Below are 27,992 nucleotides of genomic sequence, written 5' to 3' on the forward strand. Positions count from 1 at the left end.
CATTAATTATTCTCACAAAGGTTTACAAAATTGAATTAAAACCATATTTTACTAAATGTAGTAAAAGCATAATTATCTTTTATGAGGATGTTGTAAAATTATTGAGCACTCCATGAAGATAAGTGTAAACTCATTGTGACTTTTCGGAAGAAAATGCCCAGGACAACAATTTCCTCTCCAACTTAGTCAAAGAAGGTAAAGTAGAATATAACACTTTTGAAAAAAAATGCTAAGTCTTTCCTCATCAAAGGAAATGATTGTATTATGCAAATTACTAGCATGAATATTAAACCGATGAGGTGAAGTATCACAAATGAACAAGCATTGTTCTGGAGGTGCAATGGAATGTGGTTTAATTTCTCTGTAATTCTATGTGCTTTTATAATGTTCACCTTTTCCCAGTTGTGCCAGCGGGTTTGGGTTCATTGGTGTGCATTACAACCATGCTCTAACAATGCAGGGCCTCCCCGGTGTCAGCACAGTTCATGAATCCTAGCCCCTTATGCACCAGGCGATTAGTATGGCGCTCCGTCTGTGGGGCTTTGCCAGAAAATGAGTTCTCTTTAAAACATATGCCCCCTGCTGATTCTTTTCCTTTCCTGATATGAAATTCCAATTTTATATAATGAACACCAATTTCCTGTACAGAGAGAGGGGAAAATTAAAGTTATGCACTTTGTCTTGTTTTGGATGACTGGAGTTACCCTAAATTAGGAAAGCGCTGTTCTGGACATCGCAAGCAGAAAACATGCCGGTGAGTGTATTTTGTTTGTGGAGCTAACCAACAGTGAGGTAAATGAGCAGAGAAATCAGCTTGTGTCACTGTTTGCACTGTTTGCACTGCAAATGCACATGAGTGGCATGGTAGAAAATGGAATTACCAGAAGTGTAACAAATTCAATTAAGTCATTGATTTCTAATAAATTGGCTTAATCACCAGCTGTTGTCATGCTGAGATTGTTGTGTCACAAGTTTGTCATGCTTGTCGGTCGTGGCTGCTTTACAAAGACAATTGAGTCTATTTAAAGGCTGCAAAGGAGCTTTTTCAGTATAATTTCAGTTGTAATGACAAATCTACAAGGTACATTATTTTACAAATCAGATTAAATAAAAAATTATGGGCAGGTCAGGATTCAAAAGTTTATTCCAATTTCAAGCGAATTCAAACATTAAAGACATTCATTGTTATATGTGTAGTGAATGATGAAGTTTCAAAACATCTTGGGTGATCCATCAATAGTGTTGACTACGATACAGTCGGTCTTTGTCTTCTGTTTTTTGTTGTTCCTCATTTATTCGAGGACCTTCTTTTTTCTCCAAGTGTCCAAGTGACTGGAATCATCATTAATCTGAAGAGATGAAAATCAGATATCAGTTTGTTATTGGACCTGCTTGTTGAATATCTAAACTACCAGATATTCAAATTCAAGTCTATGTCTGGTACATATAGATTAGATATTTGAATAACAAGTCTGAAAAAACCCTGCATTAAAGCTGCCATTTAAAAAAAAAACAAAAACAAAAAAAAAATTAATCATACATGTATTGAGTCACGTAAAAGTGGCAAAATGAAAGCAGTCATCGAGCAGTTTGTATATTGTCATTGTCACTTTGGAACGCAGTGGCTGCGTTGAAGAAGAAATTGGTGATAAATTATGTATAACAAGCACTTACTACACTGTATGGCCTAAATCTCTCTTGGATTTGGGCACTTGCCTCTTCAGGAAGAGACACCACTCCTCCTGTGCCCATCATCTGAGTACAACAAAACTGATATTACAAGATGAAACCTGGACCTCAACTTAACATTTACAGCTTTAGAAAAGGAAAGAAAACACCAGAGTAAGGCTTAATAGACCAATTCCATGCAGCTTATTTTGTTCAAATTTGCCTTTAATTCAATAAAGTTACCACATTTCCTGAAACTGTAACTCCACATAAAATAATCACTCACCCTGATGGTTGCCTCGAGCTCTCCCACACTTCTCTTTCCACCTGGTAGCCATCCATAAGACCAGTGCTGGCACAGACTGACCTGAACCACCAACGCCAACAACAACACCTGCACCATAACTCTGCTGCTTGCCTCCATTACAACTGCAGGGGAAGCTAAATATGTAATAAAAACAATAATGTCACAGCCTCCTCGCTCACAGCTCCACAGCCAACAGATCAGGGGTTCCACAGTAAAGCATCAGCCAGTGCTAATAAACATTTTAAACAGTAATTGATACAGCAAGAAGAGTAATTCTATCTTAATGAACACTGAATAAAATTGAGTGAATACTAACCCACCTCTGTATTTGTCTTGTTAGCATATGGTGCATTAGCCAGAGAAGGGTTTTATAGGTGTCGTACAAGGCTGCAGTCAGGATTATAATCCCCTCTCTGCAGGTGTGACACATTTACTGACTAATGGGACACAAAATACTATTAATGGAGCTGGCTAAGTGCTCAGATATGCTGACGTCACAATGAGGGTTAGAGTAACATTTGATATATTTAATAAAACATCTTTGTTATATACCAAATGCATTTTTGCAGAAATAGTAAAAAAAAAGACAATATTTGGATGAACTCCGATGTTTATCTCCATCAATAATTTATTGGATTTTGCTTTGAGGAAACAAATAGATGTTCACATCTGCACAGATACAAAAGGCAGAAACATCATTGAAACAAGATGCTTGTACATTTGTTACATCAACTGGAGGGCCTTACTGATATTACCCTTATTTGTTATTCCTTCAACATAACAATATATCCAAGTTAATAATGCAGTTAGTGATGATAAATGACCACAGTGGATATTTATGTAGATTAAATAAACAATATGAGCAAATGCGTATAAATCAGTCTTACAAATGTAATGGAGGTAGAAACACAGTAGAAAGTTATTCACTCAAACTTTAAATTTCTGTCCTTAATATTTCAGATAACCAGAAACCTTGTAAAAATGCTTTTGGTTTTGCTGCAACATTGAGGTTTATAATGAATTACTTCTGTAGCTATATCTGTAGCTTTATCAATCTGTATGTGCATGTTTCATCAGTTGGCCAAGCATTGGATTTTGAAATCAGTGCTTTTCATTGTCCCAGATGTTTTCCATCTCTGTTTTCTATGATCGGGGATGGTTCAGCGGCATCAATTATCAGCATTTTTTCTACAATCAGGGTGCATTTTGTATCTATATTATATTCTTAAAAAACAGTTTGTACAAGCAGTTAATTGATGATCTACATAAGAAACCACTATTTGAAAAGAATTCGCTTTTAAAAATGTATCTGCTATATCTAGATCAAACATACAGTAAAAGTCTGGCTTGTTATTAAAATTGTGTCACTTTGTGACAAGTTTGTCTTGATTAGAACTCTGTCTAATCAATATGGCACTACTTTATGCAAACATGCAAGTGTAAAGTTGGCTTGTTGAAGTGTATAAAAATGATGTTTATTAAAGCAGAATGTGATGCTTGGCTGTCATGATACATCTGAATTTATGAAATAATACATTATTTTTTGCCTTTTCTAATGTGGGCTAATTGCATTTTGCCAAGTCAGGCAATCCACTAAGTGATATTGCCACAGGCAAAAAAGAAAGTTGGTGAGGTTGAATAAAATTGCAACAGGCAGCAGCTGTTAAGTTATTTCCAGACAGAATTGAGGTAATTTACAGCATCTAACATAAATGAATGTGCATGGAATTGTATGTCTCTGTTTGGGCTAAATATAGATCCTTATATGTACAAATGAAACAAGAAATTATTTCATTTACAAGTCTTGAACATTTTATCCTATCTATAGAACACAATTCATTCTCTCCACAGCAGTCTGACATATTGCCTGGGCAACATTAAATACAACGCTAATTTAAACCAAGAGGCATTGTGGTAAAAATAAAGAAGAAAATGAAAGTATCTCTGTGCAACAAATAAAATAGACTTTGCAATACAAATGATGTGTTGCTAATTTCCACAAATAAGCGATTGAGTCACCACTTTATTTTCTTGTATCTTACATTTGGGTACTTTCTAATCAAACATTTGTGAAAAAGACCAGCTCTCCTGTGTAAGAGGCATGTTCAGTTATATTACAGTATGTTACAACATTTTCATAGCTCTGTTATTGAGTGCAAAATGTAAAAAGCCTTAGAAAACAACATTCAGCAAAATACTGCAAATGTTACTTTGACAAATGCTTACAGAAAATGACTTCACATGGATTATTGTATCATTTAAAATTGGCGTAGTCTGAGAAAATGTCAATAAAATCCTGGACTACTCTGTAGCAGAAGTCGTATTGTTCCTGAAAGGAAAGACAAACAGGAGAAGCGTCACCATGCATACAAGAGAGGAACTGTTTCAGACAACAAAACTGCGAATAAGATGACAGATTCTGCACCACAGGTTTGAAATGATCTTGATTCCCACTCACCACGGTCTGAACCATGTGTGGCCTCTGCATACGTAAACTCTTGACCGTCTGAAAAACGTCCAGGAGCCCTTCAGCTTTCACTCTCTCTAGAATGTTGCTGAGAGCAATGAAGGTGCCTGTCCGTCCCGCACCAGCACTGAGGACAGAATTAAGTACAGAATTATCAGCATCTACATTACAACTTGCAGACACTGGTTATTATAAAACTGAGATCGCTTAAAGATGTACAACTGCGAATGAGCTGGTAATAATTGCGTTTCTATTTACATTTATTTACATTGAATGGCAAAATTGCAATGCAACTCTTGTAATCTCTGCACATCTGTTTTCTATTTAACTTGAAAAGTTTGAAAGAGAAAAGGTGACCTTTGTGTAATGGTGCTAGTAATTATCCTCACTTAAAGAGAGGCTAATCCAAACGCTAACACTAATCAGTTTGGAAGCTCAGTGTTTGACTGAGTCAATGTTTACAATGACGGTGGGATGGGGAGAGAGAGGAACAGAGAGTGAGTGCGAGAGCGATGCGCGATTCGGAAGAGAAAAGTGTAGAGAGACGTTAGGGATTGCAGCGGGTTAGCCCCATTCCCCTGGGACTGAGAAAAAGCTTTAAAAAGCCCCTCTTAGACAAGTGGTGATGAAGGAATAGAAGAGAGTGATGACACCATTTCCTGTCGTTAGCTCATCTTATCAGATTAATCATAGTGGGAGTCAGAGGAGATTTCACTTTGAGAGGTTTTAATTGACTGTGAATCAGTGGATTGGATCAATCCCATCGGGGTATGCTTCTTTAGAATCACTTCACCTGAAGCTAGGTTCTGATCAAAGCTTTCACAGCTAAGTCTTTATAAGGGATCACATAAGTGGTTTAGGCATAGAACACCAGGTCTTCTGAGGAAATACGTACAATTTATTGTAACAGACATTTGTAAGAATAAAAAAAGAAAGTATCCATAAAATTGGAATTCCTCAAAGATTCAGCTAGTCAGTTAATAAAAGCTCTGGGAAAATGAAAGGGGCTGTTTTAAAAAAAAGCGTGAGTGGACTGGCGTATAATGTAATTTAGTTTACACAAAATGTTCATCTGATGATGCTCATCATGCTGCAGAATTGTCAAACTGAAGGTCCTCACCTGCAGTGTACAATTATGGGACGGTTTCCAGACTGCTGCTGCTGCCTCTGCACAGCGGCAATAATGTCAATCATCCCCCGTCCCTCGGCTGGTATTCCAATCTCAGGCCATCCGTGGAAGTGGAAGTGGCGGACATGTTGTGACTGCTTTTCCTGGTGAGATAGGCAAATTGCACTTCACCTTAGAGCAGCAGATATAATAAAAATATCTCAACTTTAAACCGCTTCATGTAGATAAAGACACCTCAAAGAAAAAAGGGCGTGCAATGTGTCACTTTGAAATATCTGCTATACTAAAATGATATAATTTAATTAAAACAAGAAATTACGAACTGGTTTGTAGGTGAGAATCATGTCCCTGCGAGTGAAGGTTTCACACTGTGTATCTCCAGTGAGCTCCACGGTGTAATCTCCAAATGTTACACTGCCCTCTGATGGCCAATACTGGAAACACTTTTCCTAGTTGAAAAGGTGAGATGGAAATATACTTAGGCTACAGTTGACTAATTTATACCATTTTTGCTTTTTAACTGACTGAAAAGCTATTCAAAACAAAGGAATGCATGCACAAACTGTTCAGAAATGTTAAGAGACTAAAAGAAGAGAATAAAAATGATGCTAAACTTTGCTTCTTAGCCCCTACTCATGTATGAACACCATACTGTACCTGCTCCCTCTCTTTAAGTTCGGTGAGCATAACGATTGAATGACACCTCCACTCCCACACCATCCTCCAGAAGTCCTCCACCGTGTGAGACAAAGGGCCCTGGGTTGCGATAAAATAGTCCTTCTGCCTGTAGCCCTGGAAGGCAGATCATCCAGTAAACAACACTTTAGAGTGCAGCAAACATATTATTTTGCATTGTTTGTAAAGGAAACAATGAGTTTTATTTATACTTCTATGGAAAATCTATATAGAAGGTCGTGAGGGTGTGCTTACATCAATAAAGGAGGCATTGATGTAGTCTGTGAACTCCTGTCCTCTTTTCACAGAGAGTATTACACGGTTGAAATCATCTGCAAAAACAGAAAAGAAAAAGAAACTTTCCGCAAGTCATTCCACATAAAATAAAAGTTTGAAAGAGCTGATAGGAAAAAAAGCAGGCAATTAAAATTTATGCATAGTTATTGAAGCCAAACACACCACAGTCTATATCAAATTTCAGTGTAAAAGTTGTAGACAGCCTGTCTCTTCCCACCCTATTCACAACTTAAAATAAAAATGAATTCCCTTTTTAAATGTCACTGATCGCACAGACATGAACTGATTAGACATAAAACAGTGTACAGCGTCTATAAAATCACCAGCAGCGTGATACTTTGATGTTACTTGGATGTGATGTATTATGAAACTGTTCGGAATATCAGAGTAGCCCTTACATGGAATGATCTGAAGCACACGGTTCTTCTTCATGTTGGCAGGCAGGTTCCCGGTTCTCATGTTCTCCTTCATTATACGGACGTTGGTCAGCTTCTGATTATAGAAAACAGGAGCGTATTAATATGATCCAAATGTTTGTTTGTGACCTTAACAAAGAGAAACATAGAGGTTGGACAAATGCATTTCCTTTAGGAAGGGAAGAAGATTCCATTTAGTATGTTGGGAAACATGGAAAAAGGTGTAGGAAAAATGGCACATTTTCACAGCAAGTAAAATCGAGGTGGCAGTTGGTGGTACAACAAAGTTGTAATTGATCCAAGGAATTGTTAGTTATGTAACTACAGCCAGGAGCAGCACCAAGGGCAAGCTTTCCATGATAATGGTGCAGGGCTCAGGGTGAGGGGGACGATTCATTCTAGACTAAAATGTTTAAGAGGGAGCTTCTTCCTTCATACCCTGAACTCCTCCTCCAGGCCCAGCCTGTCGTGGGGAGCCCTGGTGTTGTGAAGCCTTTGCAGATGGCCCTCCAGAGAGCACACATCTAGCTCTGTGTCTCCATACAGATAGTACTCCAACAGAGCCTGGTAGATGAAGGAGTACTGCATCTGAGGAGGAAATAAAGAGGATGACAAGGTGGGGAAAACATAGAAGTAGTACTTTAGTTTGCAAAACTATTTCCTTCAGTTTTTTGCATCACAGACATGGTTTCCAAGTTCTTGCTTGTTTATTTTGTGAGGGGAGCAGCGAGTTGAGCTGTCAGTTCAAGGTGTACAACAGGTCGGAAGGGGTCAATTCTTACATCTGTCTGGATAAGTTGACAGCGCTGTTCTCGTATTCTGCTCACAAAGCCAAAGACATCCACTCTCTGCTCTATGTGCATCATGTCGATCATGCTGTCAATGACAATGAACGTCCCAGTCCTCCCGACTCCGGCACTGTGGAAACACACAACAGGAAAGTCTTCTCTGTAACAAACAGCCAAATGTAGCCAGGAAACACAACATGATCAAAAGAACTCGGTACAACACAACCACAAACACATATATTCATACAGTAAGGACTAAAGCTTTTACAGTAATGTAGATGGACTATAATGTGCGATCTTTATTTGTTATGTAACAAAAATTAGACATGTTTGAATGACGTACTTTTTTAATGTTGTTCAACAGTTTTAATATTCTGTACTTCCAACAAAGGAGTCAATTGTGAACTGCTGTGAGCATATGTAAAAGTGCTTCACTTCCTAAGCCCAAACACACCCCTAATAGATTTACAAGGGTCATTTCAGCAGACTACACGTTTGGGAGCAGAGAGCCTGGATTCCACAGTGGGGTGTTGAGCTTCATCTGTGGGCCCCATTCAAAAACAACAATCCCTCTCCCTGAACACCTGCTGCAGCAGTTGGTTCAGACAGCAGCAGATTTCTTTGGTGAGATGCTGCTGTCATTAGTCAAACAAATATTCTAATAAAGAATTTAGATTCAGCCTAACTTAAGGCTTTATACATTACACCAATATTCACATTTAGTTCTAAATGTTTTTTTTTGTAATGAACTTTCCAAAAGTATTTTCTCCTCCTCATCAATGATTTGAATAAATGTTGATGCTTCTTATATGACTGTAAATAGCCTAGCTTTCTTCATGCTATACATTTTACCTGCAGTGCACAACAATCGATCCAGCATAGGATGGATTGACAGCCTTGACCTTCTTGAGGAATTTCAGCATGCCGATGGGTGTGAATGGCACCCCGAAGTCTGGCCAGCTGGTGAAGTGGAGCTGGGTGACCAGCCGAGGGGCTCGGGGTCCATCGCTGCCTTGCTATTAGGTTTACAGCAGAGCATGAATAATACTGTGAAGAATAGTCACCTAATGAAAGGAACCTAAAATTATTGGATTCTTTATTTTAAGTCATTGTGCTTTTCTGGACAGAGTGTAATTATCAAACACTGGGTTGCTGTTGCCTCGTTCTCAAGAGAGCATCATTTCACTGTCTTGAACACTTGGTTGCTCTGTGTTCAGAGAGCTACATGTAAAAGCAGCCAGTCTGTCAGTTTGTACAGAAAAGCTTCAGCGCAGTCACAGTTTTTGAGTCAGGGAGGATATCTGTGCTTGTCTGGCTTCAGATGGAGAAGGAACAAAGTGAATTTTGAAATCTGAGGGCTTCGCAGTACACTGAGCTGACATCCAACTTGGCAATCAAAAAGACAGGGAAAGAAACACCACTGTATGAGCATGAATTTCCAAGGATCAAATAACAATAAACTCAGAACATTACATGGTGCTTATCATAAGTTACATTACACCTGCCTGCTGATAAATTATGCTGTGTCTGTTATCTGCATCCTTTAATATTATCTAATTTATTCATCAGATCAGATTTCATTTTACTAAAATTGACACTATTTCAATGTAAATTTGCTTAGTCTTTAATTCGCAAAATCGAATCTAGCTGTTTTGAGTGTACATTTTTATTTACATTTTTAGTGTCATTACCTTTTTTTCCCAGATAAATAATTAATTTTCTTCAGTCTTTTTGCTATGAAGACAGCCAAGTAAGTAACAAGGTATGGATGTGTGTTCACACCCTCAATTTAAACATTTACTGACTGCTCATAACGAGCTTAAATACACACATATAATTTATACATTTTATCTTTTTAATATGTAAACACTTAGGTTTCACTTACGTATTGGACACAGAATTTTCTGATGGTGTAGTCCACCAGTACAGTGATATCTTCCAGTGCCACTCGGACATTTCCGTAAATCCAGCAGCCTTTTTCTGGCCAGTATTGAAAACATTTCTCCTGTTGAGGAAATCGCAGCAATGAGGAGGTTATTTTTCATGCCTCTATATTGCACAAATTCTATTTATACCATTGAGGTTATACAGCTGCTTTCATATTTGACGTGCGTATCTCACAATCCAATTCAAAGGCAATCACAGTGACTTTCTCTGACTCTAACAGTCAATAAGGTCTTCACTGTGACATTTCAACCCATTAACTAGATTCTCTAATTATCATGAAGCCTCTTAGGATCTTATCAACAATTATTTCTTCATTGATCCACATTGCCTCTATTCTGCCCCATCAAACCTACTGTTGAGCACTCAATTATCCCTTTGAGGCTGAATTTAATGCAATGCTAAGTAATCTGCTGGGTTACACTTTGCATGGATTCTCAGTTAGGAAGGGGGTCAAATAAATTATGCACATGACATTGGGTCACAAGAATCCAAAAGCATTTTCACCCATTGTGCATTTGAGCCATAAAGATTCAGTAGGTTTAATCTGGAGCATCAGAAGAATGCAGCGCAAGTGGAAAATACCTCCTTCCTTTCTTTTAGATTTGTCAGCATTACTATAGTTGCAGTTTTCTGTTCCCAAATCATCCGCCAGAAGTCGGCCACAGTCTCAAGCTTTGGGCCTGAAACAGAATCAAGACAAATATCTTAAAAACTGTGGAGCTAAATCTCTTGCTTGTGTGAAATTGTGTTCTGTGTGTATTTACCTTGAGCTGCAATGAATTTGTTCTTTTCTTTAAACCCCTGTGTGACAAAAAAAAAATACACGGCTTGTGAATGCTCAGAAAACAAACAAAAAAACATTTATTAAATTAGTTAAAAGCTCAACTGTGGTGGACACTCACATCTATGTAAGATGCATTTATATAGTCTGAGCACAGATGCCCATCAAGATGACTTAGCACCACCCTTGAATGGTCATCTGGAACAAAGAAGAAAAAAGTAAATAAAGCTGTGTTTTGTTTTTCATTTCAGGCTGTATAGCATTTCCTAATTATTTACTTATCAATAAACCTGTGGCAGAATACGGTGAAGACTCACATGGTAAAATGTTTGGGTATCTGTTTTTCTCTCTGTTGTGCTCTCTGCTCGCTTCCTCAAAGGACCCGTGGTGGTAGTAACATGGCAGTGACTATAAAGAGAAAATCCAATCCTCATGAGATGAAAATAAAGCCACAGGTACAAAGCCTACAAACAAGACTTTTTATTGCTGTTTTCTATACTTGTTGTGCACTTGCTGGACAAACACCTTCATCACACCACATATACTTACATTGAACTCTTCTCTGAAGAGCTTGCCATCGTCAGCAGAGCGTATCCTGTACTCCTCCTCCAGCGAGTCAAGAGGGATGGGGAAATACCTTTTGGATGGCGAGGGAGATCTGGGAAGAAGGACCACTGTCTGCTCTCCTGTGTTTAAAGGAATATATAGAGGTCAGACAGTTAATGTCTCCCAATAGAGAGCATTACAAGTTTGCACAGCACCTGCAAAAACAAGTCTGGTGACAATTTAGATTTCGTACCTTGGTGGGTACATGACATTAATGATTTCTTGACTCATAAACTTGGTGTTCCTGCACAAAATTACCTCAGCTCAGAATTTGGCCTTTCCGTTAATTTATTTTTCACTGGAAGAAAAGGTTTATGCAGCTCCATATGTGCTATGAAATCTATGAGGCTTCCCTAAACCTTTCCAGCTGGCCTTCAGATTATGACCCTTGTTCATGACGAGTGTAAATTTACAAATCAAATAAAAAAATGGCAAAAGGCTGGTTAATAATTTCATTGCTCTGGTGATTATTTTGAGTACAGCACAAGAGTACCTTGTTCCTCCAAGAAGCCATTTGGAATCTTTTTATCCACAGATGTAACCAGAGCTTTCCTGTGGTTTTTGAACCTAGAATAATGACATAAGTGAAAAGAGCAAAACCATTGATTAAAGGAAGCCAAAATGAGCTGATCCCTATCACAAAGACAGAGCTATTGAACTAAAACACATTAAATTAGTTAAATTGCAAATTCCAAAACCAATATCAACCATCTCAGTGAGGTGAAGCTGTTCCTTCTCATCCCGTCCTGGTGTTTGCCGGCCTGTCAGGGAGTGAGTGACTGTGGCCTGATCTGACCTAGCCGTTTTTGTGTCTTACTTGGGGTGCAGCTGTTTACCCATAAGCCCCTGCTGACCGCCTGCTGAAAAAGACCACCCCCACTATGTTGCCTCAACACATTACTTACATGCCCAAACACATGCTAAAAGGCAGCCAAAAAGTGACTAAGTGTGTATGTGTAGGCATACTTACCTCAGACAGTAGATTGTCAGCAGGACAACGATGATGAGAAGCAGGGATAAGACCAGTGTTGAGGGAAGCACATGAGCTCCCTGGTGAGTGGGGTTTTCTACACATAAAAGCAGCAAAACATATTAGTTTTGACAAAAATAGAAACTAAACAAGCAAATGCAATTACCTCATCTTTAAACAAGTCGGGATGCTGTGTGAATAATAATAATTTACTTGTAAATCATGTAAACCCCATATTTATTTGACATGCAAGCCCTATGTTTTAAAAAAGGACTACATTCAAAAATATATACCACTGTGCTGCATGATCTATTTCTGACAGCGACACTCTATAAACTGTTGGCAACTGAGGAGACCATCTGCTTCACTCTCAAAATCTTCAGCACTATCTTGCTGAGATTAATTAAAAAAAAATGTAAAAAATCTCATCTTTATAAAAGCAGAATTTGCTCCAAACATTGATATAAGTAACATTCAGCTCTTTGATTTAACAAGCCGGATGGTTCCTCTCATCATTAGGCTGAAGGATGCAGAGTCCATGATTTCCAAGCAATTTCAGAATTTGATTGGTCAGACCAAAGGACAGTTTCTACTTGGCTTCAGTCCATTATAAATTAGCTTTTATAACAGGATCTTGTGTATCCTGTTTTTTTTTCTTTTTCTTGTAGATCTGTTGATACAGAATCAGACTGTCTGCCATGCAACTGAGGGCCTAAAGATTATAGTCATTCCATTCTGGTTTTCAGTCTTGTTCCTTAATGATTAAATACACAAAACTGTTACAAATATACATTGGGAGAAACATGTAGTTTCTTTCCCTCTTACAATTGGAAAAAAAAATCATTAGTTTGTTGAACATGTAAAAACTTTTTATAAACCATTATGGCATCAATTAGAAATCCTCTCAATTTCAAAACATGTATGTATTATATAAATGTTTTTAAATACTGGGTTTGCATAATTTGCAAATGATTGCTTTATAATTTAACACATTATGTTAACTTTTTAAAGAAAGGGGTCGTATAGCAACCAAATAAATAAGGAAATATACTTATATGTTGTATTGACAATATTTCCAGAACTGTAGGACATTTAGCTCAGTTTAACTCAGTTAAAAAAAACGATCTATTTTTTTTAACATAAACTCTTAGTATTTTCAGCAATTACCTGCTGTTTGGTTCTCATGCGATGAATAATTCACAGCAACAGAGATTCCCATCAGAAACAACACCATTGTCACTGTGGATTAAAAAAAAAAAACAGAATAAAAGCACATTAACAGAAAGATTTTAAAGCATGTAATTCTATATAAGTTCCACAAGACGGCGCCAAACCAATAGGTAATCCATCTGTAACTGGTACAGTATACAAAAGGCAGAGATGGGAGCTCCGCTTTGATGTTGTTTGAGAGTGATGTCTGCGAGACTCTCTGCAGAGCAGTTAAAGTCCTTATGGGAAATCTGCTTGCAGCCGTGTCCTGTCAGGCTGACATGAAAGAGCAGCATCAAATAACCTAAAATTCAGACATCAAACCAGAGAAGAGGCTTTAACCCACAGGTGACAGTAACCATATCCCCTGTGGACCCCGTGGAGTTTAGCTCAAGTAGTATTTGTTAGAAGCCATCTCATTTTGCTGTGCTGTCTTTGATGTGCAGCACCGTGCAGCCTGCCAAAGCAACCTGTATGGTTACACAAAGAAAACATAGTGGGTACTTTAAAACATTTAAAAACTCCTTCCAATGGTCTTTTTTAAAAAGAATTGTGATGCTGATGAAGGGACTGAGAATGCTGTGCAAAAACAAAAAGAAAGAAAAGAAAAGGATATTATATGTTGACTTTTTGAAGAGGGGCAGTTTTCTCTTTTGCTGTAGCCTCTTTAATTTTCTCTTTCCCTCCTTTTACTCTGAACCATAATTTATTCTAAACTGCTTTTTTCCCCCTTCATCCTTGTACTGTATTGCCAGAAGCTATTTGTGATGTATTTAGGGCAAAGAGCCACAAGCTTGTTTTTTTTTACAACTATGCCTAAATTAAATGGATTCTGACACATTATGCTTGTGTTTTTTTTGTGTCTCCAAAGTGTAGCAGACAATTTTCCCAAACTTACATCCATTTCCTCTTTGTCGCCCCCCCCCACCATCCTTCAAATTAGAGGATAAGTAATCACAGAATAAATTGGCCAAACGGGTCAAATCCGCCTAAATGGCTTTGATGGAATAAATGTGAGTCACAAGAACTGTGTGTCCTAATTTATCTGGTTCTCCAAGTCCCCTTCTCGTTATAGAGGCCAAAAGAAAGGATGGAATAATTCATTGTGTCAATTTACTTCTTCTAGAAATGGGTCATCTAGGGGCCTAATTTGTGATGTTTGAGAGAATTTCTTCCACACAACCCTAAGGGGTTTCACATAAAAATAGCTCCCAAAGCATTTGTAGAAAACTGAGCGACATGATAATGCTCTAACAATGTTCTCAAAACGTAATTTATGTCAAAATTTATAAAGTTGTACAAATTGGACAACAAATCAGGGGCTCTGGGTTTTGCAAATGATACAGTCTGTAGTAAAACACAGGGCAACACAAAGGATGCTGACACTCGTGCAGGCACACATTTACACACAAGGAGTAATCAGAGGAGGCCTGAAACACAAGCCAGTCTAAAGCCAGTCTCATTTTTCAACCAAAAACAGTATCACACAATCATCACTGCTTGCAAACATGCAACGCGCACACTGCTTATCTCACATCGCATGTACACATTCTTGCACATGCAGTAGGTCACACAGCCACAGGCTATGTGTTGCATATGTGCCGCGTTCTGTTGGAGGAGCCAATTCTCTCCTCAGTGTTAACAAGCTGACAGTGCCAGCACCTGTTCCCCAGTCACCCCCACTGAGCAAGTCATATCCACTCACACACCCCCATCCCACTGTACAGCTCAATGCTGCTAGGCCTGCTGCGCATATGGGTCACTGCACAGGCCAATGCATATCTGTCATCTTCTGGCAGCTAATGTATATACAGGAGGTAGCTAGGAAATGGGTAAGCGGAAGTTAACGGCAAAAATATGTTTATTACTTTGTCACATCTAGTGACTTGATTAAATGAAAAATTGGTCAGTCAGACCAATCCCTATCTGTGCGTTTAAAGAGAAAGAGGAAGTGGTGAAAACTAAACAAAGAGTTTTAGGTGTCAGTTCTGTAATGTGAAGCCTCTGATCAACAGAGGAAATTCTTGACTGAACTAATGTGTATACCAGATGAGGAAGTAACATTAGATATCTTTTTTACACTGAGGGAAGGACACTGTACTATAACCTTATTCTATTCAATCGTACAAACGAGTGTAATGTATCTTTGTATCACATTTGCTCAGTTGTCCAAAATGTAGTAACATCCTAACCTATAGTTATCAAACTGTAAGATGGCCGCGTGTTTCCTAGACGGTTGTTTTCTGTTGGTCACGTGACACAACAGATAAATGTTGATAAAACAAAACATAAAAAACTGTATTTTTAACTTTATTTATATAGTGCCTTTGAAACACAATTGTTACCCAGAATGCTTTACAAGAGCAAAAGCAAGACTTAACATGTACCCCTAACCATGTAGATTAATTCAAATCCTATCCATGTACTTTTAACTACCAACCCTAGTGCTTAAACAGCACAAATGCATTAGAAAGAATCAGCATGGAAAGGGAAGTAGAAAAGTAAAATGACAGTTTAAAATATTGTGTGGGTTGTCATCTGTTTCGTGAAGTAGTTCAGAGCACCACTAACATTTGTGGATTAGCATATTCTCTCACCACACCCTCCAATCTCCATAATAACGTTTGGGACCAAGCAAACCAACAAGTCTTGGTTTTTTTGTTCATACTGTTAAATACGTTTAGAGGGATGATTCATGCATTCATGACACAAGTTCAAAACCAACAAATGAACCATGAACGGCTAAAATACATATTGTTAAATCACCACACAGGCAATTTCTATTACAACCACTAGAGGTTGCATAGTGTAAAAACATTTTAAACTGTTTTGGCATGCATGATCAAGCATCCCATGGGGGACATATATGTGTGTGGGACAGTCTAAAGTAAACACAAGCAACATGTGGAATGTGGATGTCCTACGTCGACTTTCTGACTATTCAAACTGAAGTTCGTCTGCGTTGGGAACAGAGTAATACAAATATAGATATTGTAAAATGTTTAAGCCATCATTGTGAAACTGCAACCTTTCGCACTCTGGGACAAAGTCGCTACCACTCATATTTAAAAGCCGTCTTTACATCATCAACTCAGCCTCAGTGGACTTTAAACTGTCAGATGTTCTTGGCGGCTACAACTTATAGTGGACCTGACAGGGCATGGCATGTGTTCACTGTTTATTCCAGTGCTCATTTATATAAACTAGCAGATGATACCTTCTGACACTCAGATGAAAGAGTATTTGCCGGAGAGACCAATTTTCCAGTAACTAATCTTTATGATCTAAAAAGGTAGTACATCATTCTTTCCCTAGCCTGCTTTATTTTCTCTACAATGAATACTTACAACTCTGTGATTTCCTCAACTCTCAGCACCCGCTTGACAAAGACATTCCCAGTTTAGATGCTGTAATTATACCATCCATGTATGATTTAATGCCAAGATTCAGGATGCATAGCTTTCTCGCTGAACCTGGAGGGTTATAGATTATTTGACACTTATGTGGTTTGCTCTGAGAACACAGATGCGACCTTGTGAGAAAGTTTCAAATGTTTGCAGCCTCAGAAACATATCCTGCTGTAGCTAACTCATTATTTATACTGCAAATCTGTCAAATCAAAAGACTCACCGCATCCTTAAAGGTCTGTTAGGCTAACCTCACCATCTCCATCATCTCTTTTCTCTCATGAAGCTGGAAACAATCTGACACGAAGCATGCGAACATCAACCACATAAATGTGTTTTTTTTTTTCCTTGTGCAGACCTGCAGCCAGCCTGTTCACTCGTCTTCATCATTAATTCAAGCCGCACAGGAAAAGGTAATGTATCAACCACTTCCATTCATAAACATAAACATGTGGCCAACCCAGGTGAGAGGAGTTTTCTATGCAGTTCTTTAAACGACTGTCTCTTTAAATTTAAATTAATAGATGTGACCTGACAGCATCCTCTTCAGTAACGTATTACTCGAACCAGACCACACAATCATAGTCCTGCGAGTATTAAAGCTAATGCTGGTTGAAGTTCGAATAATCTAAAGCATCCATCATGCCTCAGTGCTTACTTCTCAGCCTTGGCTGAACACCTCATAGAAAACAAATTATGTGCACATTTTTGACTACGTGGTCTGCCAGAACTAACGCGATGCTCCATATGATATAAGCCAATGTATGTAGAATAAATGTATTCTGTGACAAATACATTCACCTTGTTCAACAGTTCAGCGTCTTATTGAAGCAGTGAATTTGAAAACAAAGTAAAACTGGACCTGTCGTACATGATCTTTATGTTTCTTCATTCTCAGGGGTCTCCCATTACATTTTACCTTCAAGCTTTTTCCACATACAAGGTGATGGTTTAAGACAACGCAAAAAAAATGTAGTTTTATACATGTTGGCAATTTCAACTTGAAATGTCAATATGCATCTCCCTCAGCAGTCCCTCATATCTTTTCCTCAAAGGGCTTTCGAACATGGAAAAAGCAGCATCTAAATGTTACCTCCCTAGAGTCATGTAGTGAGGTGCCAACGGGAACCAAATGGCATTTATTATGTCTTCTATTGTTAGCCTTATTATGTAAAATAAAAAAGAATATATATAAAACAAAAAAAAAACCCTGCCAATTATGGATGATTTAACACTAGTCCTAGTTAAAGCACAAACATCAACCTAATAATCAGCCACCAGTTGAACACTAAGACAAAATAAGTAAGGAAATGTCATTAATTTAGCCAGAATGGTTATAAAAAAAGTGACTTAATTTGATGTAAGGCAAAACAGTGCAGGTTAAACACTTTTTCCCCACAATTTGAGTCAATCGGCTACGTTGATTCCATAATATGTGTTCTTTCAGAAAGTGGATAGAAAATGTCTAAAATACACACATAAGACATTTGTCTATCAAACAGGCAAATCAGTAAGCATTTAAGGGGCTAATGCTTTTTTTTTATGTTCAAACATAACATGTCAAAGAGCTCATGTCTCAATTCTCTATTGTCTCAGTCTATATTCTAAATGTTTTTTACACTGTCATATTGTATTCATTAAAAACATGATGGAAATGTATTCTTTTCATTGTGGTGTGATAAAAGGTGGAAATTTTGTTAATTAGAACATTTCTGTCTAGATATTACAATATTTGGAATATTTAAACAAAACACTTGTGAAAATCCACAATATGGAAAATAATTGTAATATTTTAGGTCAAGCAATCAACCGGGGAGATTTTATGGTGTGTTAGTTTAAAATATACAATTCCAATGTTATGAATCCTTGTATATTTAACAGATTCATCAGACACCCAATCAATAGCTAACTAAGGATGTTATTCAGAACATAAATATGTCATGGGGGGCTCAAGATGGAAAAGTCTGTGGATTTACCAACTGGAGGACATGGAAAAAAAATGAAATCTATTCAAATCCAGTAGAGATTTTCAGTATTTATCATATTTATCTATAAGGAAATCAGCACTAACTTATGAACATTTAACCAAAATATACACTAATTCACACAACAGACTTCCATTATATGAAGATTAATCAATTATCATCATATTATTTATGGTTTGTAAACAAATAGCATCTTCACTGACCTGCCTCTACTGCAAACCACCACATATTTGAAAACTGCACACGTTTAAAAATGTACGCATGGTCCATCAGAAGCACTTCTGTAAGCAACAGATGAATGAAAAAAGCATTTGTTCTACCGGACATTAATGGGAAAAGTGACGACTATTCTCAAACAGTTACAACATATATTTATACTGTCAAATCTATCAAATAAATAACAATATACAGCTATGCCTCGGTTTCCTCACAGGTCGCTATGGCTTCAAAGACTCACATTTTGTGAATATATGGCATGTCTTGTACACGAAAAGATGAAAGATTTTTTGCTTCCAGGGAACAGAAGAAACAAAGGCATTGTGGCAAAGAAAAAGAAAAGAAATACCAGACAACACAGCCACCACTTGCACTGTCAAGTGCCAAGAAAAAAAATGGAATTGTGGCAGCAGTGGTGTGGGGAAAGATGAGACAAGAGATGACAACAGAAGGGATAGAAGAGGAGCTGCAGGAGATCAATGTCTAGATTCTCCGTTCAGAGATAACAACCCTAATGGAAGACATCCTTGGTACACAATAGTACTGAAAAGAATGATGCTTTACTGTCTGGGAAGTCTGCATCTGTCTCCTCAATGCATCTTTTTTTCTTGTTTTTCACATATAGCTAAGCATCAAGCCTGCCTTTCAAAAATACATCTATAAAAGTATTAGGAAAACCTCATATTGCAACATCTTTTACCAAAAAGACACCTAACAAAGGGAATGATGTTTCCTTATCTCCCCTTTTTAACCATGTTTAGATTACTCTGAAATCAAATTAGTTGCATCAAGAAAGGAAACACTGTCATTATTTGATTATTTCCAGTTAATAGACTGAATTTCAATTGATTCCCTGAAAGAGAATGAACTTGTTATAAAAGACTTACACTTTCAAGCAAAGCCACCGTGATCTGCTATCAGTTGACCCGTCAGTCCATACCAACAGTGAGATTCCAGTTCCTCTCTTGTTTGTATTTGGGTTTGGGTTTCCTACCCTCTGTCCTTCGTCTGTTTACATCCTCTGGGACGTCGAGATTATGTAGGAACTGTTTGAAGAGGGGACTCCGGTGGAAAGTGCTGCCTCAGGTTCATAGACGTTTGTCAGGGCCTCAGATTGACATAAAGGCACAGAAGATCATAGAAGCCTGGAAATAAAGAGCAAGCAGTTTGTCAGAAATGTATAAATCAAACACAAACGCTATTATATCTATGATATTGTTAAGCAACAGCACAGGCAGTTTATTTTCAACTCGCTATTCGGGGGTGATCTTAAAGCAAAAGAAAAACCTTGAAATGCATAAATGCATGACAAAGTGGAATCAGTAGGGGTATGCATGCTTGCAATTAGTCAGAGTGACTGTGCACTGTATTTAATCAGCTGGGTGAGTGGGAGTGGGTGTGCGGCCATTTGTTTGGTGCATGTCCAATATCTGTTTTCAGTTTAGTGCTCTCCTCAGCACCGACCTCTGTTGAAATTTACAGAATCAAACGTTGCAGAAAAAACGATTATAAGCTATTTGTCTCAAGTCTAAGCACTAAACATGACAGCAGTGTTCACAACCAGTGTTGTCTAATCAAAGTTTTCACCACACGCTTTCCTGAATCTGTCCTTTAATGCGCTTACAGAACCCAAAAAAAAAGTCTACATGACGAGCAAGTGGAAACTAATTAGTTTCTATTTTGGCAGAGACACTGGGATTCTATCGTCTTGCCAGAGTTTGAGGGAAAAAAACATTGTCTCTTTTGCCCATTTGCTGGCGACAGATATGAGACATAAATTCGTACTGTGGCTGCTTGTAGAAAGTAGAAGAGGTGAAGTAGTCACCAGATCCAGCTGGATGATCCCAACAGTCTGAGGAAAACTGATTGAACAAGGTATGGAAAACACCTCTTTTGCCCAGTTCTGAGTAGAGCTAAACTTTTCCAAATGTTTCAAAGCTGCTGGCATGGTAATACTGTATTTCCATTAAAAGCACACACATTAACATGAGAACTATAAAACTGCTCGGGTCACTATAGGCTCTTAAGGTTTAACACTGAACCTCTAAACTTTTGGCAGAATTCAAGACACATGTTACAGCTTTTCTCTGTTGTTTAAAACAAAGGCTTTATTGATAAGATCCTAGTGACACACAAATCAATGAGAGAGCCATTTGTAGATATTCCAAAAATTTCACTTGCAAGTAAGTTTGCAGTTTCAGGCAGTTTGGACATTTATTTACTCAGTGTTAAGCTTCTTTTTTTTTCTTTTTAGAAATGAACAAAAAACAGATAATGAACGCAGGATGAATCTACTTCAGAAGAGAAAATGAAGATCTTATAGCTTTGATAAAAATTAATTTGGACTTTTGTGTCTCATTTTATCACAATTTCTCATTTAAACATTTTAACAAACAACAACATGTTGCTGGCTGCTGAAGAAAAACATATAGTCAAGCACCAAAAATATGCATACCGTACTAAACTGGAAAGATAGTCTATGTCTAGGGTGACAGGTTTGTCACTATTTTCAGGTCATGAACTCCCACCCAAATTAATCAGTGTATTTTCAACTTTGGGATGGATTTACCTACCTCATCTCACATTTCAAAAAACAATTTTTTGTTGTTCCTTTTTAGCTTTCACTGACATCATTGTGAGTCAGTCTGACGCTTAACACAGAAGAGCTTTTTAAAGTTTCAAAGGCCTTCTCATGTTTAGATCGGCTCAAATTACACTGTGATGTGACTACAGTAAAACACTGACAGAGAAACTTCCAAAATTGGAATTATCACATGAAAAAAACTTTTTCTTACAGGAGGGGAAAAAAGTTGGGTCGAAACTTTTGCTACTGGTTCGGGTCAAAAATGTCTTTTGTAGACGTAAAAATGTGTCCTCAGGATACACTACGCCCTTCAGTTAAACACAAACATAAGATTGGATTATCCTGCCTCCTGTCGAACACATCATTTTTCAAATATGGGGGTCTTTTATCACAAATGGGATGAGGAGGTTATCCCATTTGTGGTCAGGGTATCTGAGTTTGTTCTTTTGGACAATTTAGTCATCACCAAAGACTAAACTTTTATCCATATTTTACAGGTTTTGGCCTCTATATAGGAGAATCCATTCACAGGGGATTAAACTAAAAATGTGTCAGGTGGTCCTTTTTTTCTCAACATCTTTATTGTCATTTCAAGAGTGCATCTGCTTCAAGAGTGATATGTTTAAAAGCATTTGAAACTAACAACTACAGAGGCATTATGAAAGAAAGTCTGCACTGCCAGATGGGTGTTTCATTTCAAGTTATAATTACAATGGCTTTAACTTGCACTAAAAAAGCCTTATAACACAAATGTTATCCAATATACAAGCCTCCAAATAAATACAGTGAAAGCAAAGTTATCTAGCCTTTTAAATCCTGGTATGAGGTAATGGGAGAAAATTGACTCGATGCACTTGTTATGATGTAATTCATGAGCTCCTGCCTGGTTAACACCCATTTCTTCAAACTGTAGGTCCAAATGAAAATGACCCAAGAATACAGTCTTAGAAAACATAGCAGACTTTAGAAAACTCAACCTTTTGGGTTCAGAGTTGCAAAAAAAAAATACTCTCACATTAGATCATTTAGGCCACCCAGTTCCAAGTAAGATGATGATGACATTTGTGCTTGTGGCTCTAATTTATCAGATTCTTATGACGCACACTACTTACTACAGTTAAGAACTTATTATTTAAACTGACTTTTCGTTGAAAATTTTATTGATTTGTATTTGTAACTACCGGTTTATTTTATTGTGTCTTATTTTGTCTTTTATTGGCTGTTTCAACACTTGTACTTGGTACTTTCAGCTCTGCACAAAACCATACTCTTCTTTGAACAGAAGTCCAATGAAAAGTGAGGCCTGCTCACAGCATCCAATTACTACAGGCACAACCACTTCCTTTCTGTGCCACTCTGCCCACTGACTAACGGGGGAAACGTGGAGCTCATTAAAGTTTTATGTGAGTGCAGTCATCACCAAGCACCCTGTGTTTCAATCATTAATTCATACAAAAACAGGCAAAACTGAATACTGTCGCACAGCAAAGCTATGACGTAAATACTCAGTCTGTTCCTTTTTTTCCTAATCATTCTAATAATGATTTGATTGACCAAAATATTAGTAATCCCTGCACAAATCCGATGGGTGCAATTCATGTTGCCAGTCTAACACAAAAATCCAATACTGAGGGCATGTAGCTTCCTAAAAGGATGTATCCATGGGAGAACATGCATTTAGTAACCTGGACTGATTGTGCTTAATGTAAAGAGCAAGCATAGATTTTATTTTGCCAGTTCCACTGACAGATTATGTTTCACATTTGAATATAGGTTTAGATTATGGCAAGTGAGCCCCCCCTACTGCTGAGAAACTGCTGACTGCTTTTTACAGCATGAAAGACTTTTCAGACTGAGCGGATGAAACAATTGACTCCTACAAAAATATAAGACTTCATACAACTTTCCACCCACACAAATTCTTAACCCTAACTGAATGCTCCACTGAGGCCTCAAATGACTGTTCTCTAAAATGAGCAGCTGCTGCCATGGGAAATATCTGAAAAATATTATTCTTATATATGGCAGGTTGAGCTGAGTAATCTCTGGCCTCCAGTTTAACGACTCTGGGAATGACACTTCTGGAACATAAAATACGTGAAACCAGGGACACGAGATGATGATCATTGCAATTACAGCTTCATCATTCTGCTGAGGCTCAGCTTAACAAGTGAGCTTCTTTTACTGGGATCTACGATCACTGGCATCAAGTGTGAAAACTATGAAACAAGCCACGTAAGTTCACATAAACATTTGCCTTGAGGAACATGTTGTTAGATGCAATATTTTAAACAGTTACCTAACATCTTTCTGACCCAGGAGAGTACTGTTCAAGTTGAAATAGCCCTGCCAAATTTTGCTTTCTACATACTACGCGTCTTTCGTAATAAGCGCTGCCTAAAACAACCCATAGTATTCATTTTAGCTCTCACTAAAATGAATACTTGCTTTCTTGTCTCGATAGCAAATAACAGAAGCACTTCCTCTTCTTACAAAGTCACACCGTAAATCTACATATAAAACTTTGATGTAGTATAACAAGCAGCTTAGCTTGGAATTGACTCTATGTATGAATATGAGATGGATAAACTGGAAATAGCTTGGAGTCAGATAAAAGCATACTCAAAAAGGGTGTATCTAAATATGGATGCATTGCAGTAAATTTCCTAGTAAAAGTATATATAAACCAGTAGTGTGGCTTCCTGTACCGTATGTTCCAAAAAAAGGGAATCACTGTTATCATCAGCTAACACACTGCCATAATCAAAATTGCTGCAAAGTGCTGCCCACTGAAGTGTTTCATGATATTATGAGGCTGCTCTCATCTATTTATTCCAACACACAACTCACACTGCTAAAGTAAGTGCTCACATGCAGCCCATACACATAATCCTCGTCATCCTCTTATTTCAGAAAAATGTTGACAGACAACAGACAGACAAAGAAGTCAGACTGCTCAGATTAGAGAATTACCCACATATATAGTGCAAGGGGTCAGTTCAGAATAAGTTACACTAACTTAAACAGCCTTATGTAAGCTTATGTCATTTTAGGCAATGCTGTGATGGGATCGTTGTCAGGTCAGAGTAGCTACTGTAGCAACGAGATCAAAAAAACTGCTTGAATCCACTTGAGGATAGATTATGCAACTATAGTCAATGGTACAAAAATAGTAAACACAACATGCACAACTAAATCTACCGCACAAGGGTATACATGCAACTACAATTCCAACAGTGTCTATTGAATGCCAATATCACATCCACTGGAGTGAGCCCCAGTGCATGTCAGTCAGCCCATCAATAACAATGTCCAATATCCTGATTCCCTAAAATAAATGCTAATACTTTACGGTGTTTGCAACGTAAGCAACACTCAATGAGCTGCATTACATCCACAATGGCAATGTCCTTGAGTGTGACAGCCGGAATGTAAAAACATGACTTAAAAAGGATGGTATAAAGGTTTTTGACTTATTCTTTATCTATCATTAAGATTCGCAATGTAACAAAGGCCGAGGTCTACCAATAAGAGCTGTAATCCAAGCCCATGAACTGCCTGAAATGTCTAATTTATCTTATTACTTGTGTTTATCACTATGTAATACATTTAGATTATTCCTGCCAACTGGCTATTTTGCCCCAGCATCCCAAGTGCAAGCTACATATATTTTTCAAACCGGACCAGCCCAGCAAACCACTGAATACAGCTTCACAGGCATCTTTTAAAAAAAATCATCTGTGGGAATCTGGATTATTCTTTTAATGTTTGAATGCAATTCTAAGCAAACAATATCAGAGAAGTGGACAATGTTGACTCAATGTTGACTCAATGTTGATGCACGTCTGTCCAACACAGGCTGTTGACCAATCAGTGCGCTGCATGTCAGAGGTTAGCTTTTTTTCAAATACACATCTGTTCTTGAGCGTGAGCATGCATTTACAATTACTAGCATGAATCTCACCTCAGGATATTGAAAAGTCATCATCAAGAAATTAATCTTTGTATTACCATGTGCCCAACTATGGCTTGTGAATTCCCAGGGTGTTAAAGATGTGGGCTAACTGGCCCAGTGTTCTGAGGTAATTCCAAAATTAGCATCAGTTTTTACTAGGTCATTTCATCAAGGATGCAACTGAAAGTTAAGTTATTGTAAACGAGGTTATGGTGAATGAGGATCGTTTACAATTCAAGTTCATTCATGTGGTATTTTGACCATTTCGAGTACTATTACAGTTGTGACAGTTAAATGTATGTTACTGTGGAAACATACTAATTTGCCTTTGCTACTTATGCCACCATAAAATTTACTAAAACTATGGGAAGATCCTATTTGAAGGATTTTTTTTTCTTGACATCAAATTACATCAGAAAATATCATATAAAAAGACATGAACTAAAGCAGTAGACTACTACTCTCTCTTGTATCATCAGTAAATAGCCCAGTGAGTAAGCTACAGCATCCACTACAGATGAGCCCAAAGGCCTACTACATACTATGCACTCGCCCCCTTCGCGTTTTCTGTCAACAACAGTTCTGGGTTTTTTTTTTTCACTGTTCAAGTGCAATTGGAATTTGAACATGACACACTCACACACAATTAAATTGTTATTTCTGAGCACCTATTAAATGGTATCCTGATAGTCGCAGGGCGCGTAGATTTGCTCCACTAACCCATATTTACCATAGTCCACATTCACCATGTTCAGGAATGACAGCTTAAAGGGGAAAATATGTCCTGCCTCCATGACCTGTATCTCCCTCTGTGGCGAACTGGCGATACAAATGCATTTCTGCTTTTAAAAAAATATGCAATGATGGTTTAATTAAAAGAGATGCGTATGCCTGATGCATCAACGCTTAACTGAACGCCGGGGAGCGGTTTAAAAATAATTTACACTGTTGAATACGTGAGGGGAAATAGCACATAAATACATAAGGAAAAGTAGCCCTGCCTGATTTCAACGCTTTATTATTTTTTTCTACATCTTACCGTAGCACAGCGAAGACCTCGTCTCTCGCGTCGCAGCGGCTGATGATGATGTCGGCTTGTACCGTCCGTGCACAGACCCAACGCCTGTCTCTTCTCTTATCTCCTTTCGAGAATAACACATGAAGCTGTCGAATCGTCTGACCGGAGCTGAGGAATGCGTCTAGGTTCCCCCGACGATCATATATCCAGCAGATCTCTCAGAGGATGCGCTTCCCCCTCCTGCCTGCCTGCCTGCCTGCCAGAGCTGGGCCGTGTTACGGTAGAGTCGAGACTGGAGACCCTCCCCCGGGCGCAGAGCCGTATCAGGTGGACACTCAGCATCCTTCGCATTCCTGCATCACTGGACGATTAAGGCCTGGCCTACAAGGGTTCAGTCTGTTCATATTTTTTTTTTTCCCTGTGGTAGTTTTTACGGTTGGGATTTTAGCATGATGTTTGTTCAATACAAAGAAAAGCTTCAAGCTGTAACTTTCCTGTAGTGTTGCTCAGGGGACTGATTGACCTTAAAAGACAATATTCTGTCTTCTCCCGTTATTTGATGCTGTACATGTGCACGTTTAGTGGCTTATTTTTGTGTATTTCACAATCAATGTGATCAATTTTCTGGTACTCATGGGAAAAAGTCAAATGGTCCAGTTTATCATTTGTAGAGTTTAAGATGAGCCCCCTGCTGGTAGTGATGAACTTACGTTATTTCCAAAAGCCAACGACAAAAAAAAACATAAACATTAGGAGCTCTGTGTGTATTTTTCATGGGATAAACATACTGGCTGAATTTTCATCCTCCAGTGTGCTTCTGTGTGTCCTCATTCTCCGGCTGCTCAGATCATGTTTGCAATAACATTTTGAGCACATTAACTAACTGCTGCACTTTCGTACGTGACTCACAGTTTGAAATATGAGCTCCCAGGGAAAACTCCTTGGCAATTTTGCTAAAGGGCATCTGTGGAAAAACTTCTCTGTTTGCGGGGTCTGTGGTCGTGAGGGCCAATCTTAAGTCTGTAGACTAGAGGGTGATGAATATCAGCCTCTACTTGTTAGTTAGTATGTGACAGACATAATAATTTACTATGAAAATAATTGTAGAATGAATACACCGATTTGTTAACCTCTTGTGGAAGCAACAGAATTAATGAGATTGTCAGTGGAAATGGGGAAAATCCTACCCTGGTTCCAAATAAATACTGCCAAAAATGTATAAAGTGGGGCAAATTATTCATAAAGGATTACGTTGTTTGTATATCTTTGCCGCTGCGATTCTTGTGTTCATAAATCTAAACTGAAAATTGGTGCTTCAGAAGTTGCGGTCTGAGCAACTGAGAACCGTTAAAGGAGACATGGCATGAAATTTTCACTTTTTAAGGTTGTTTAACATTAATATGAGTTCCTCTAGCCTGGCTGCGGTCCCCCAGCGGCTAAAAATGACGATAGACCTAAACCATGCAATGGAAATTATTCTCCGCCTTTGGAAATGTGACCATGCAGATGGCCTGATCGAGAAAGCCGCCGCTTATGACGTTGAGGTTGTTTCCACCCAGAGCCCATG

The 27,992-nt window shown here is 38.1% G+C and overlaps 2 protein-coding genes across 2 annotated transcripts; both read right to left on the minus strand.

Moving 5' to 3' along the window:
* Positions 1-1,126: 1,126 nt before the first annotated feature.
* gnrh3 (gonadotropin-releasing hormone 3) lies at positions 1,127-2,350 on the minus strand. The gene is made up of 4 exons (XM_075484611.1): positions 2,296-2,350; positions 1,955-2,109; positions 1,675-1,755; positions 1,127-1,349 (listed from the first exon to the last, which is right to left on the minus strand). Exons 2-4 carry the CDS (start codon positions 2,090-2,092, stop codon positions 1,293-1,295), a joined length of 276 nt encoding a protein of 91 aa, XP_075340726.1. The 5' UTR covers positions 2,093-2,109; positions 2,296-2,350; the 3' UTR covers positions 1,127-1,292.
* Positions 2,351-2,597: 247 nt separating this feature from the next.
* On the minus strand, positions 2,598-26,699 carry LOC142395307 (receptor-type tyrosine-protein phosphatase epsilon-like). The gene is made up of 21 exons (XM_075478436.1): positions 26,447-26,699; positions 19,756-20,013; positions 13,219-13,290; positions 12,052-12,148; positions 11,575-11,648; positions 11,025-11,161; positions 10,793-10,883; positions 10,597-10,673; positions 10,459-10,495; positions 10,277-10,374; positions 9,633-9,752; positions 8,600-8,763; positions 7,742-7,877; positions 7,398-7,547; positions 6,942-7,035; positions 6,502-6,578; positions 6,229-6,363; positions 5,895-6,020; positions 5,563-5,714; positions 4,434-4,569; positions 2,598-4,304 (listed from the first exon to the last, which is right to left on the minus strand). Exons 3-21 carry the CDS (start codon positions 13,283-13,285, stop codon positions 4,230-4,232), a joined length of 2,043 nt encoding a protein of 680 aa, XP_075334551.1. The 5' UTR covers positions 13,286-13,290; positions 19,756-20,013; positions 26,447-26,699; the 3' UTR covers positions 2,598-4,229.
* Positions 26,700-27,992: the final 1,293 nt, after the last annotated feature.

Source organism: Odontesthes bonariensis, chromosome 2, assembly GCF_027942865.1.
Source record: "Odontesthes bonariensis isolate fOdoBon6 chromosome 2, fOdoBon6.hap1, whole genome shotgun sequence".
Lineage (NCBI taxonomy): Eukaryota > Metazoa > Chordata > Actinopteri > Atheriniformes > Atherinopsidae > Odontesthes > Odontesthes bonariensis.

Excerpts from the sequence above, each read along its gene's own strand:
- gnrh3 (XM_075484611.1), bottom strand. The coding sequence starts at position 2,092 with ATGGAGGCAAGCAGCAGAGTTATGGTGCAGGTGTTGTTGTTGGCGTTG. Across the intron at positions 1,756-1,954 it reads AGCTCGAGGCAACCATCAGG|ATGATGGGCACAGGAGGAGT; the intron begins GTGAGTGATTAT and ends TGTTGTACTCAG. Across the intron at positions 1,350-1,674 it reads GATTTAGGCCATACAGTGTA|ATTAATGATGATTCCAGTCA; the intron begins GTAAGTGCTTGT and ends TCATCTCTTCAG.
- LOC142395307 (XM_075478436.1), bottom strand. The coding sequence starts at position 13,285 with ATGGTGTTGTTTCTGATGGGAATCTCTGTTGCTGTGAATTATTCATCG. Across the intron at positions 10,884-11,024 it reads TCTTCAGAGAAGAGTTCAAT|TCACTGCCATGTTACTACCA; the intron begins GTAAGTATATGT and ends TTCTCTTTATAG. Across the intron at positions 4,305-4,433 it reads CACACATGGTTCAGACCGTG|GAACAATACGACTTCTGCTA; the intron begins GTGAGTGGGAAT and ends CTTTCCTTTCAG.